This window comes from Molothrus aeneus, chromosome 16 (assembly GCF_037042795.1).
Source record: "Molothrus aeneus isolate 106 chromosome 16, BPBGC_Maene_1.0, whole genome shotgun sequence".
In the NCBI taxonomy this organism is placed as follows: Eukaryota; Metazoa; Chordata; class Aves; order Passeriformes; family Icteridae; genus Molothrus; species Molothrus aeneus.
In genome coordinates, this window is record NC_089661.1 from 2,370,233 (window position 1) to 2,383,919 (window position 13,687).

The 13,687-nt window shown below is 46.2% G+C and overlaps 1 protein-coding gene across 2 annotated transcripts in view; it reads left to right on the forward strand.

The window, feature by feature from the left end:
• Positions 1-13,009, forward strand: part of ADCY9 (adenylate cyclase 9) — an 86,301-nt gene extending 73,292 nt beyond the window's left edge. For both annotated transcript variants that reach the window (XM_066560518.1, XM_066560519.1), the window contains 3 exons: positions 2,072-2,220; positions 5,107-5,148; positions 10,886-13,009. In XM_066560518.1, coding sequence (XP_066416615.1) covers positions 2,072-2,220; positions 5,107-5,148; positions 10,886-12,074 — 1,380 coding nt within the window. In that variant the 3' untranslated portion in view covers positions 12,075-13,009. The remainder of the gene's footprint in view (positions 1-2,071; positions 2,221-5,106; positions 5,149-10,885) is intronic.
• The last annotated feature ends 678 nt before the right edge of the window (positions 13,010-13,687 follow it).

Sequence of the window (13,687 nt, forward strand, 5' to 3'; positions counted from 1 at the left end):
AAGATTGTTGCTCTGCAGGTTTCTCTTAGGCAGCACAGTGTGCAATCCTTCCTTTGCAGGATCTTCAGGGAATTCTACTTCACAAAGCTTTGCTATTTCAGGGCCCTGGGTGTAGGTAATGACCAGATCCTCTTCACTCTTCCTATCACAGCTTATTCCTGGGTTCTGGGGGCTGTTTGTTCCATGGGAACATGTGACCACACATTTTCTGGTCCTTGCTGATTTAAACACACGTCCCGTGGTTGTCACAGTCACAGCAGGGTGTGGTTGACATTCTGTTCCATCCCATGCTTAAGATCATTCTGCAGCTTCTACCTTTTGGAGCTTTAGGGAAGAAATTTGAAGCTGTAAATTGATTTATTTGTTCATTCAGTCTAATGATGGTCTTTCCCCTCCATGATTATCAGTAAACTAACCATAGGAATGTTTTCCTCAAGGGAAGGGAGCTGAAAACCTTCAAATCTCTCAAATCTGTCCATTGATTTTGATACCATCCCATTCATCACCATCCTTGATCATCTCTCCAGATGTTTCAGATAATATCAGAACCACTTTATGAGTGTCTTCTCAGTGCAGGTCAGGTTGAGTCAAACCACTTCAGGCAGCAGCAGTAAAATGGTGATTTTCATCACCAAACTGAGAATGAACTTTGCTTTCTTTCCTCTTGCAGGTGCTCCAGAGTCCTGGGGCTGTTGGCTCACTCTCCAAGAGATGTCCCAGCTCAGCTTGTGCTCAGTGTTTCCACACTCATGGAGCTCTAGGAAATGGAGTCAATCTATAGAGGGTCAGGTAAGTCTCCACCTTTACTATGACATGGTTTTGCAAAGTTTTTTTTTATTCATAGCATTTTATACCTTCCCTGGATTTAAAATAATTATAAAATGAAAATTAACAAAAACAGCCATGAAAAAAAAAAACAAAACTTTCCAAAGCCATGCATCCATAGTAAAATCCAGCACATCCTGACCCTCTATAGGCTGGCTTCATGCTGGGGCATCACTTGGAGCGAGAACCAGTGCCCTGCCACTTTAGGAGACCTGAAATGGGGGGAAAAAAGTAAGTTTAAATTATGGGGTTCTGAAATTCCTTTTATCCTTTTCTAAGTCATTTTAAAAGCCAACAATTGTTGTTTGAGGTTTAAAAATGGTGAATGATGTAAGGATTTTTCCCATGCTCTGTGTCTGCTCTCAATCACATGCTTGTTTGTTATGCCACAGGACTGCCAGGCTGCAGAGGCTGCACTTCAGCTGCACAGGACACCTTAAGGGAGAGGGAGAGAATGATCACTTCATGCTGTGAAACACAGCATAAAGCTAGACCAGAACTCCTTCATCCAAATGTGGAGTCTCTAGTTTGGCTTGGATGGTCATGAATATTCTTGGGAAACCAAAATTGGCACATCACTGGCACACTTGAGAGTTTTGAGCACTGTAAGGTTGTACCTGGGGAAATGAAGGTGCTCTGGGCAATGCATCTGCATTTTCTTTCCTTTATCCAGTCAAGCTGTGGACAGGTGAAGGGGTTTTGAGATGAGGCATTTGGAACAGAAAATGTGAGCTTGTCCTTTGGCAGTGAGTGAAGCTGCCTTTTGTCACTGAGGCAGATCCTTCCTTCCTGGACTCAGCTGGTACAGGGCACTGGGGGAACTTCTCTGAGAATGTTTCTAGAAGCAGGCAGGTGGGTGAAATTGCACTCTGCATTTCCAATGCAATGGAATTTCAATATTCAGTTCAAAGCAGGCAGGATCTAACCCCAGCAGTGGAGAGGAGGTTACCATGGATTTTCACCTTCTTTTTTTCCCTTTTTGTGAATGAGAAGAAGCACTGAGCTTTGACCAAGGTAAGCTGGAGGCTCTGGAAATCATTGAAATAATGGGTGTGAGATAAAACCTCCATCCAGGGAAAACAGTGACAAAGCACCAGTGCTAAAGGTTTTCTTGCTGCTGGAAGGGAAGATCTCCATCTCCACGTGGGATCACTCCCTGTGCCCATCATCCAGCAGGAATTCTCCATGGTGCCTGTGTGGCAGGGCCCTGGGCAGCTGTTAACCCCCCTCTCTCTCTCTGTTGCAGTACACCATGTTCATGTGTTGTGCCATTCTCATCACCATTGTGCAGTACTGTAACTTCTGCCAGCTCAGCTCCTGGATGAGATCCCTGCTGGCAACGGTGGTGGGAGCAGTGCTGCTCATCCTGCTCTACGTCTCCTTGTGCCCCTCCAGGTGAGCCTCACTCGTGGCTGCAGGGAGCTCAGCTGGGCTCCTCCCAGGGAAACAAGGGGCTGGTGCACAGGACTTTCTGTCTGCCATGACTTTCTCCAGCATTTCAACTTTCATGATTTTATTTCTTCATTATTTGTTTATTTTTGAAGGATTTCAGGGGTGCCTCTTCTGTGTGACTCTCTGTGCTTCCTGATGTGTTTCTAGGACAAAGTTACAGACCCACAGAATTGCCTTTCACCATTAGTTTGAAAATCTGTTTTATTAAGGAATTTCCCAGGTATTTGGTGGTGCCAGAGAGCCCAACTGCTCCCCAACACCCCTCTGGATTTATTTTTGCCCTTAGGATCCACATATTCTTCCACCTCCTTCCTCAATGCATTTTCCAGTGTGGAAGGCAGGTCCTTAGGTTTAATGGGATCTAATGGGATCTAATAGCCAGTTCCATTCTCAGTTTCCTGCCTTTTCAGAGGACTCTGCAGAACTGTAACCAGAGGAATCAAGATAATGCAGTTTCTCTGCAATAACCTTAAATTTTTCCAGTTTTCCTCTCATAAATGATTTTCTACAAGGAGAACTTGTTTGCAGTATTCTCCTCCTGTTTTCTTGCCAAGAGAGTCAAGGGGGTCCTTCCAGCCTTCTACTCATATTGGCAAAATTTTATAATCAACTTGCACTTCTCAGTGGCTTAAGACCCCCCCTTGGGATGGACTTAGCAAGGTCTTCTCCTCAATCAGTCAGTTCCTCTCCTTCAGAGACCTGCTGAATCAAAAGGTGAAAAACATGAAAAAACCCCCAAACAAACCAAAAAGAGTGTGCAGATACATATTTTAGTGAGTATTTAGCTTAATTGCCTCTTTTAAGTGTCTTCACTGGTCTCTTTTAATCTTGATCAAATTTATATTTTAAAAAAGAGAGAATAAAAGTCACCTCTTACACCTGTTCACATCTGTGATTTGAGGTGTCTGTAAGGGTTAAAGGGAGAAAGTCCTGGGAACAAAATATCCTGGAGCTGGAGTCAGTTGACAAATGATTCCTAAATCATACTGACCACAGAAAAATCCCTTTCTTGTCTGTCTGCAGAGGACTTGGGCAGGGAGGGCAGGGGAGATCTCTCCAGCTGCAGTGCAGGAGGGGAGTGTTTGGTTCTGAAGCCTCCCTGGTCTCCTGATGGGTTTGTCCCATTGGGCTCAGGATCCCCCATCTGTCCCCAGCCCTGAGTGACCCTCTCCCAGTCACAAAGATCTCCCCCTGTGGTTTTTCCCTTTGTGGCACTGGCTCAGATTCACTGAGAGCCCTGGAATCACAGAACCCTTGAGTTTGGAAAAACCCTCTGAGACAGCCAAGTCCAGTGTTCCCCAGCACTGCCCCATGTCCCCAAGTGCCACATCCACAGGGCTTTTAAATCCCCCAGGGGTGGGGACTCCAGCACTGCAGCTGTGCCAGGGCTTTTGCTTAAGGCTTTTTTTGCCCTGATACCCATCCAGACCTCCCCTGGCACAACCTGAGGCTGTTTCCTCTTGAGGTGTCACTTGTTCCTGGGGAGCAGAGCCCAACCCCCCTGGCTCCAAACTCAACCCAGGTTTGGTTTTCCAGGGGAATTAGTGGAGAGCAGACCCTCAATGCCATTTCTTGGTTCCCTGCTTGCTCTTCCCTGATTCCCCCAGCGGGAGTTCCTGGAGCTCCTGGGGGCTCCTGGCACAGCCTGGTAAAGGGGCCATGGGCACTCTCCTGGACAAGCTCTGAGTTGAGACTTTGTGCAGAGAGAAAGATCCAGAACTGGGGATTTTCCCTGCATTTCAGCTTTATTAAGGGACTGGGAATGGCTCTTCCAAAGGTGGGAGGTGGAGACCTTGCTGCTGTGTCAGGTCACAGCATCAGCTCTTGCTGAGTGCTGAAGGGGCTCTGTGAATGGTAAGAAACCCCATTCTCTTAATAATTCTCTTATTTCCACCTGTGGTATGAACAGCAGTGACCATTAGTGGACAAGGTTCAGAAATTATGGAATATGTTGTTATTTCATCCCTCAAAAATAAATATTTCAAGTAATAGAGCTGTTCAGCTGCAGGTCTGAAAAGGTGATTGATAGAATTAATCCTGAACAAAAGTCACACAGGTTTAGTCAGTGAAGCCCATTACTTCAGTTTGTTAATAATAATCTTTTTGTTTGTCTCTTACCATGATTCTGATAATATTTTTCATCATGGTGGCAGTTGCAGCCCTGTTTGCACCACAGGCTGATCCATTCTGCACTTTGACTTCCTTTTCCAGTTGTAACTAATCCTGAGAGTTTGATACTCTCTTGCTACTTGACTGCAATATAGAAATTGTAATTCAAATAAATAAGCAAAATGTTTGAATTACTTATTTTCTCTAATGGCATCATAAAAAATAGGTTCTGTGTTAGGGTTTTGGGGATTTGGGAGGTGTTTTGGTTTTGGATGGTTTGGTTGGTTGGTTTGTTTGTTTTGTTGTTTTTGGTTTGGGGTTTTTTTGTTTTGGTTTTTGTTTGGAGATGTTGGGGTTTGTCTCTTTGTGTATTATTTTTAAAATATTTGTGCTATGTTCTCACATAAGATGAAGGCATAATGGAGTTTTAGAATTCTGGGATTGCTTTTCCCTATTTCCGGGTAAGATGGGATTGTTTAACAATTACTTGTTCCAGGCATGACCAAGTTCCAGTTTCCCTTTCCAGGGATTTGCAGTTCTGGCTGGTTCCCTCTCCCAGGCAGATAAGTCATGTTCAGACAAAGTTTGTGTGCATTTATCAGCTCTGCAGTGCAGTTCCTGGTCTGTGCAATAGGGAACTGAAAATTCTGTCTGGAATGCTGCAGGATGTTTGTTTATTGCTTTAACTTTCCCTCTGAATCAGTGCTTTTCTCATTTCAGCTCCATGGAAGCTCCTCATCTAGATTTGGCACAGAACTTTAGGTAAGCTTTTTATAAAATTACCATCTTTATATTTAGGGATAGAAACATTTTCAGTGAATTACATGGAGCAAAACTTTGCATCCACAGTAATGACTTGGGAATTCAACAAATTGGTTCAGCAAGTTGTGTTTAAGCTTCTCCTGTAATTTCCTTTACAGATTACTTGGGTATGACCAAAACTCATCAGGGCTGCTGCTGCAGTCACAGAGTTGTGTAATGATATTTTCTCCTTAAATTGGATTTCTAGGAAATAGAACTGTGGAGGAACTATTTAGAACAGCATCTGTTTTTCCAGTAGCAGCAGTTTTTAGAGCATTATGTGTCCACCACGAGCTGTTTCTTTGATTTCCTTGGCTGATTTGCACCTTTCAGAAGCAGTGGGAGCTGGATGCTCTCACAGCTGGGCAGGTGAGAATTCCCTGGGGTAGAGGAGCTTCCTGTGGAACAGCTGGATGTGCTTTCCTGTGGAACAGCTGGATGTGCTTTCCTGTGGAACAGCTGGATGTGCAGCCAGCTGCCTCCCCAGGCTGGGATGGGACAGTCTGGGCCTGGCTGTCCCCTTCCCTGGGCAGGGCAGGGGGGCAGAAAACTGAGAGCAAAGGAAATTTAACCTGGAGCCTTTCAAAGCAAACAAAAATCCCTTCCTGGGTAATTAATGGCCCCTTAAAAGAAGTGTGTTACAGATTCACTCTGGTGACTTCAGTGTTGAGTTTCTCATGGGTTTATTGCAAGTTTTTGCAGTACCATTTAAGTGTTTTTACTGGCCTTTGGTATTAGCCTAGTCTGGGTTTGCTCATTGCAAATCTGGGGGCAATTTTTGGGCCATGCTGGGTTTGACTGAACTGTGGATCTGTGACTTTGGTAAAAGGGATTTTCAGGAGCACGTTGCTTGTCCTGGGAGGATGTGTCAAAACAAAATTCCTTTCTAATAACTCTCATCTCCACAAATGCTGTGGTAGTTTATAAAACACATGGGGTTTGGTACAGAGGGATGAGAGCAGTGTTTCTTTGGGTATTTCTTCACCAAGGACTCAGCTCTTACTGCAGTGTTGGGGTTTGGGGGGGCTCTGGCTTTTCTTACATGGATTTTTCTTTTTCCTAGTTTTGATTAATGAAAGTTCTTTTTAGTAAGAGAATTCCAGTTCATTGAATCCAGAATGGAAATTTAAAGCCAAAAGAATAGAGGGGGCTTTTGGGTTTTGGGTTTTTTGGTTTTTCTTTGGGTAAACATCAGTGTGCTGATCACTCCAGTAGTGTCTCACGATCAGCCTTAGTTTGGATCCTTGTTTTTTTGTTTGTGAAGCTTTTGTGCTCCTCAGAATTCCAAAGCTCTTCCCCAGCAGGCTCCTGGCCAGCTGCTAATCACTGATCAATGATTGAACCTGCCTTAAACCTTGGACAGCTGGGAGTTCCCCTCAGTGACAGAAATCTCTGCAAACATCACCTGCCAAGCATTGTTTTCCTGCAGATACTTTTCTTCCATAAATATGTAACTTCTGACTGATGACAGGGGAAGGTGAGAGCTGCTGAGGAGCAGACCATGGAGGTGTCTCTGGTGAGCAGCTGTGGAGTGAGGCTTTCCCTCCTTTGCAAGGCCTGGCTTGTGATCTAAAGGCCAAGTAGGGCAGTGAGCAGAAAATGTCACCTGTTAAACATTCCTAAACTTCATTTTCCCCTTTTTATTAGGATGTTATCTGTGCTCCTTCAGCTGAGGAAGAGACCCATGTGTTAATTCTGCTCAGCACAGTCCAGCTCTCCTGGCCTGACCCTGCCCAAACCTGGACATTAACAAACATTGGAAGTTAAAAGAGAGAACTGGGAGTTAATCCTATTCTGTTTCTGCCATTAAACAGAATTTGGCTTCTTTCTTCAGGGCTCTTATGCTGTATATTATTGAATACCACATTTCTAGAGTACAGAATTTCCCCTTTTTTTCTGGTAATGGACTAACAAAAGGTGAAACTCTCTTAGCCTAACAAAATTTTTTGCTGCACCTTTCTGCCAGAATTACATCAATCAGGTTCCTTGTTTACCCCACTCAGCACTAAAGTTTTCCCATGTTCTAAGAGGGCTAGACAAGGTTGTGTGTTGTCTGTAATGAGGTTATTCCTTTCCTTGATCAAGAATAGAGATTATATTAATGTTGCCTGGGAAGAGAGACAGTAGTGATGGTAATGAAGCCTTAGCACAGAGTTCACCTCTGGACTGTCTGTAAATAAAAATGTGGAGTTTCCCTTGTTTTCCAGGCAGCCCAGTTCTTCAGCCCAAAGGATACAAGCATGCACTTTGTCTTTGAAGCAGGAAATATTTCTCCTTTTCATTCCTTCCTCACCTCAGAGCAGCTGGGAGGTGCCACTTGCCAGTGTGGCTGCTCAAGGGGAGCAGCAATTGGCCCCTGAGGGGAGACTGCAATCACCTGGGAGCAGGGAAGGGTTTGTAGGCACCCACTGCAGGTTTTTCATGGACAGCAGCAGTTTGATCCCCTTTTCCACACCTTTCCTTCCTTGCATTCTTCTCAGATTTAGCAGGCAGAGGCATCCTCTTTCAATATAGCAAGATATCCAAATGCAAACAGGGGTTACTGGCTCAGAAGCAAACTGGCTTTCCAGAAAGTTCTGTAAGTGGAAAGCCATTATCTTGATGATTTGTGATCAAGCCAATGGAGATTCTGTCTCTGGAGTCTCACTTGTTCCATGTTCACAGCCTGGATGGAGGTGCCAAGTTAATAGTGAGGGGGCTGTGCCAGGCAGCATTTCACCAGTTTGAGTTAAAGAAACATTGTCAGCTCAAGATCTCAATTGGAATGATTTTTAAAGTCAGTTTTCTGCTGCAGCACCTCATAAAAAGGAGAATTGAGAAAGATTGGATAAGGGGGTTGATTTTGTCTGTTGGAGGTGTTGGGAGAGTTTTTCTTCTTTTCATCCCAGAGGGTGGCTCCAGGTCATGGCTGCTGCCTGGGAGAGGTGATTGAGGGGTTTTCCAGCCCTGCAGCTCCTGTACCCTGGTCACTGCAACATCTCAGGGTGGAATTCCAGATGAGGCTGATGCAGTTGCTCTCTCCTTCAGGCTGGAATCAGAGCTTTCCATGCTGATGCACAATGGGATCAAATGTCCTGCTCTGGAGAAGGGATCCCAGCCCATTCCCCATTCATGGGAGGAGCTCAGGGCACAGTGAGTCCCTCCCTGCCCATGCAGATCTCAGCCCACGAGGTCAGGCCATGCTGAGCAGCTCAGGGGGAGCTCCAGGAAAGGGGAGGGGGAGGCAGCAGCTCCTTCCCTGGAGGCAGATCCTGCCTTCCACTGCTCCTCACAGAACATTTGGGTGCTCACCTCATTCACTGCAGAGGAGTTAAAGTGCTTTGGGAGTGTTTTGTACAGCAAACTGTAAATAAAAAGCCCTTAATGGCTTAAATAAATCCCTGTGGCAGGAATGTCTGATGTTAGAGGGGATTATCTGGATCAAACTCTCAGAGCAGTAACAGAGTCAGTAACAGATCTCTGCCCACAAGATGTGTGAAATAATAAACTCAGATTCAGAGAAGAACCTGAATTGTGCTCCTTAATCCAGATTCCTTCCTCACTTTCCCCCACCTCTTCTTATTTTCCAAGATATTTTCTCTTACCCACATCATTTTATTAGCCCATCAAGCCAGGAGGGCATTTTGTCACCTCCAAAATAGGGGGATTAGCAGGGATTGTATTTCAGGAATTGTTCCCTTCTGGTCATTAATTATGGAATCATTTAGGCTGGAAAAGACCTCCAAGATCAGGAATCACAGAATAAAAGGGACCAACAAGGATCATTGAGTTCAACCATTAACCCAGCCAAGGCCACCACTAAACCTTGGCTTTGTCTTTGTCTTTGTCTTTGTCTTTGTCTTTGTCTCTGACTTGTCTTTCAGGGCAGGAAATAAACAGGTTCATAGCAGAGGTTCTGTTGAGAATCAGGGAGGGAGGAGTGTCTTGGTACAGCAATTACAGGAACCCCATGGTGGGGCTCTGTTTGAGTTGGGACATCCCCTCCTTTCATGATCCCCTTGTGAGGAGGGAATAAATGAATACACCTTCACTTCTCCTGGGAGAAGTGTATTTATGGTAGAAAACAAAAGAAGTAATTTTCAATGTAATCTGTCCTATCTTTCATCTGAAATTCAACCTGCACTCTCTGTATTGTAAATATTTCACTCACCAGAAACTTTTTCCCCATAGGATTTCTGTAGAAAAGGGAACAGATACAAAGACTATGGCACAGAGAAATGTTTTTGGATGTGGGGCACGTTCATCTGTCTCACAGCTGTGCTGTGGTTTTGTTTCATCACACTTTGCTGTCAATCAAGTATTTGAGAATGAAACTCAGGAAAAAACTGTGTCTGTAATGAAGTTCAGTTCTGAAATATATCCAAAGTGGAAGCCTGTCCCCCATGGACATGAAGCAACAAAATTGACTCAGGAATGTTTTCATATGTTACAGTAACAAATTCAGCCTTCTCTTCTTGAGCTGTTGCTCCAGTTGTGCTGAGTTTTAATCCCTTCCTGCCTTCCCAGAGAAATGCAGGCAGGTGCTGAGTATGGATTCCTGCTTGGCTCTCCAGGAGCAAGGTTAATGTGATGCTTTCCCTTTTCAAACCTTCTCTTAACTCAAAAAACTTCAGCGTGTGTCTGCTCATACCAGATCTCGAGTTTGGCACAATTTTATCCCAAAATGCAGTTGGATCCCTGCAGAAATGACTGCATGCCAAGCTGTCTGCGCTCAGCCTGCGCCTCTGGGAGTGCATAGGTGGGGCCTGCTCAGATTCAGTTTGTGCCTTTGCATCTCAGCAGAAAGTTGAGATTGGAGAGTGCAGATGTCTCCTCGTTCAGGGTGGTTTGGCACTGGCAGCTGCTCCATCAGCGCCTCATAATCTGCACAGGCAGGCAGTGAACTGTCGAGAGGATCTGAAATATTGCTCCCAATCTATGGCAGACTGGAATTCTTGATTATTTTATGTAATCTTGGCACGTGGAGAAACTTTCTGTCTCTGCCATGAAAAGCTGAAGTGGTTTTATCATAGAAAAGATGTCAGCACAGCCATGTTCCCCACTTCCATGCCGTTCATAGAACCCCAGACTGGGCTGGGTCAGAAGGACCTTAAAGCTCATGAAGTTCCAACCTCCTGCCATGGGGTTCTCCACAATGTGTCTTTTACAGGGTCATCTTCTCCCAAACCCTTCATGTGTAGCATTAAAGGCACTTGGCAAAGGTTCCTGGTCCTTGGTGAGGACACAAGGGAAAGGCACAGGAGTGTAAAGCAGCTGGTTCTGAGTATTGGAGGTAATAAAAAATACAAAACCAGATAAATTCCACGAAACTCACAGACACCCCCACATAGAGACATTCAGTGCACTCAGGTACCTAAACACACACACAGGTACAAATTTACATACAGTGCTTTTAGTTATATATTTAGATATAATAATAACTGTTTCCTTGGTGAAGTCCTTAAAACAGGATTGGCCTGTGCCACTGAACATGATGATAAAGAAATACTTGGTGGGTTTATGGAAGTACTTGGTGAGTTTTAAGAATTAAATTAATTCTTTGGCATTTCCTTAACAGCAGCTGAAGTTTTCAATGGATATTTTATAATTCAGTATGTGACTGTACTTCCCACACTTCCTTTTCCAGCATTCCTAACTGTGGGGCAGGGATGGCAATGCCCTAAGTTAAAATGCCCCTGTGTGTTCTCGCCCCGTGCAGCTCCAGAAAGAGCCCGTGCAACGGCTCGGTGCCGAGCGACGCGCGGCGGCCGGCGGAGCTGATCGGCCAGGAGGTGGTTCTGGTGTCCTTCCTGCTGCTGCTGCTCGTCTGGTTCCTGAACCGCGAGTTCGAGGTCAGTTACCGGCTGCACTACCACGGGGACGTGGAGGCCGACCTGCACCGCACCAAGATCCAGAGCATGAGGGATCAGGCTGACTGGCTGCTGAGGAACATCATCCCCTACCACGTGGCCGAGCAGCTGAAGGTGTCCCAGAGCTATTCCAAAAACCACGACAGCGGCGGGGTGATCTTTGCCAGCATCGTGAACTTCAGCGAGTTCTACGAGGAGAACTACGAGGGTGGCAAGGAGTGCTACCGGGTCCTGAACGAGCTCATCGGGGACTTCGACGAGCTGCTGAGCCAACCCCACTACAGCAGCATCGAGAAGATCAAAACCATCGGGGCCACCTACATGGCGGCCTCGGGGCTGAACACCTCGCAGTGCCAGGACAGCAGCCATCCCCACGGGCACCTGCAGACCCTTTTTGAATTTGCCAAAGAAATGATGAGGGTGGTGGATGACTTCAACAACAACATGCTGTGGTTTAACTTCAAACTGCGCATCGGCTTCAACCACGGCCCCCTCACGGCCGGGGTCATCGGCACCACCAAGCTGCTCTATGACATCTGGGGGGACACTGTGAACATCGCCAGCAGGATGGACACCACCGGCGTCGAGTGCCGCATCCAGGTGAGTGAGGAGAGCTACCGCATCCTCAGCAAGATGGGCTATGACTTTGACTACAGGGGGACGGTCAATGTGAAGGGCAAGGGTCAGATGAAGACCTACCTTTACCCCAAGTGCATGGACAACGGCATCGTGCCCCACCACCAGTTGTCCATATCTCCAGACATTCGGGTTCAAGTGGATGGCAGCATTGGGCGGTCTCCGACGGATGAGATTGCCAACCTGGTGCCTTCTGTACAGAACTCTGATAAGATAGCCCATGGCACAGATAGCTCAGAAGCCAAGGACATCCTTCCTTCCGCCAAGAAGCTCCAGAAAGACGCGGCCAAGGCCGAGGAGAGGTGCAGGTTTGGCAAAGCCGTGGAAAAGGATGACTGTGAGGAGACAGGGACTGAGGAGGTCAATGAACTGACAAAGCTAAATATCTCTAAGAGTGTATGATGAACTGTCAGAGTTGCATGAAGTGCTCTGGCCATAGAAACACACAGACTTTTGCAATTGGCAGTTTTCTTTTCCAAGAGAGACCTTCTCCACACCTGGGCTGTACGTTTGTGTTCATTTCGGCACCTGGGGCTGTGTGGATCATGGCTCTTCAGGGCTTGTTTTCATCCATCTCTCTCCTCCATGCCCCAAACCACATCCCAAGCTCCCCAGCTCCCTGTGCAACCATCTTACAGCTGAGTAGAGGATATTAAGTGCCTTCAGATATACTCCATTGGACTCCCTGTCAAGGTACAGAGGCCCCAAGTGAAATCATAGCTTTGGGTATTTATCTAATTTTAAAGAAAAGAAAAGCTGTGGTTATATCATTTTTATTGTCGTTTCTCACAAAACACTTTTTTTGGCTAATGCAACTCCTTGGGTTTTTTATATCTCTCGGAACAATGTTTTACTGTTATCAGACCTTTTGTATGTAACACACAGACATGTGCATGTATCTACCATATGAGACTGCTATAAAGTGCCAGTAATGCACCACAAGAATGTCTGGGCGAGGGGTGGCACCCTTTGGGCCGGGCTGGAGGGGAGTTGTGCCGTGGCTCAGCCTTTAGTTAGGGCAGGAGGAACAGCTGCTGCCCTTCTGTTCTCCTTTCCCGATGCTTCTGCAGCCTCCATGTGCCATCGTGTGCTTTGGATACACTTCTTTTCCATATAGCCAATGAGTTACTGATCCTGGGAATGCAAGGAGGGTTGGGACAGTGCCAGCTCTGGGGACAGATTTCCAGAAGCAGGAGAGACCACGGGAGCGCTGCAGTTCAGGGCTCCTGCACGCAGCTCAGTGGGTGAAGGTAGGTGACATCGGTGTCTCTGAGCTGATTGGAGAGGGACAAAGAGAGAAGCAAAATAAATGTTTTGGGAATGCCTTTATTTATTTATTTATTTTATTCCTGTTTGGTTTTTTGGGGTTTTGTTAATTTCGTTTGGGACTTTTCATGGAAGGGACTGGGAGAGATGAATTGTTCATGGGTTTCATGAGAGTGAGAAGACAGTGAGTGTTTGAGCCTCTTTGAACTACCAACCACTGTGAGGATGTTACCTTAGGCAATATTTGGTTCCAAGCTGGTGACACTTCAGAAGCCACCAAACACAGTTGAGTATCCCAGCTTCCCTCTGGACTGAACCAATGGTGCTGCACAGTACTTTTCAGGATTTTTACACACACACACCACCCCTCTGTGTTTTTGCAGCAGGGAGGAAATGAGAATGCTCCCTTCCTGCTGCTGCAAGCAGGAATAGGGAGCAGAGTCCTTGTAGTGAGCTGAGAAGCACAATCATTTCCCACCCTGCAGACAGCTCTGTGCAGGCCCCTGGGAGCAGAGGGAGCCCAGGAGGGAGCTCTGGGCCTGGGGGCTTGGGCTGTGCCAGGCTGCCCCCTGCATGCTTCCACCACCTCCCTCTCTGGCATTTGATGCCCTGCTGGGGATCCTACTGACCATTGAACTGTTCTAGTGCAGCCAACTCCCTCTGACACCAAATCAAGTGAAAGGATTTTTATTCCCAAAGCAAGCTGATCAGCCAGGGAAGAGCTGGGGAAAGGTGGTGCTGCACTGGCT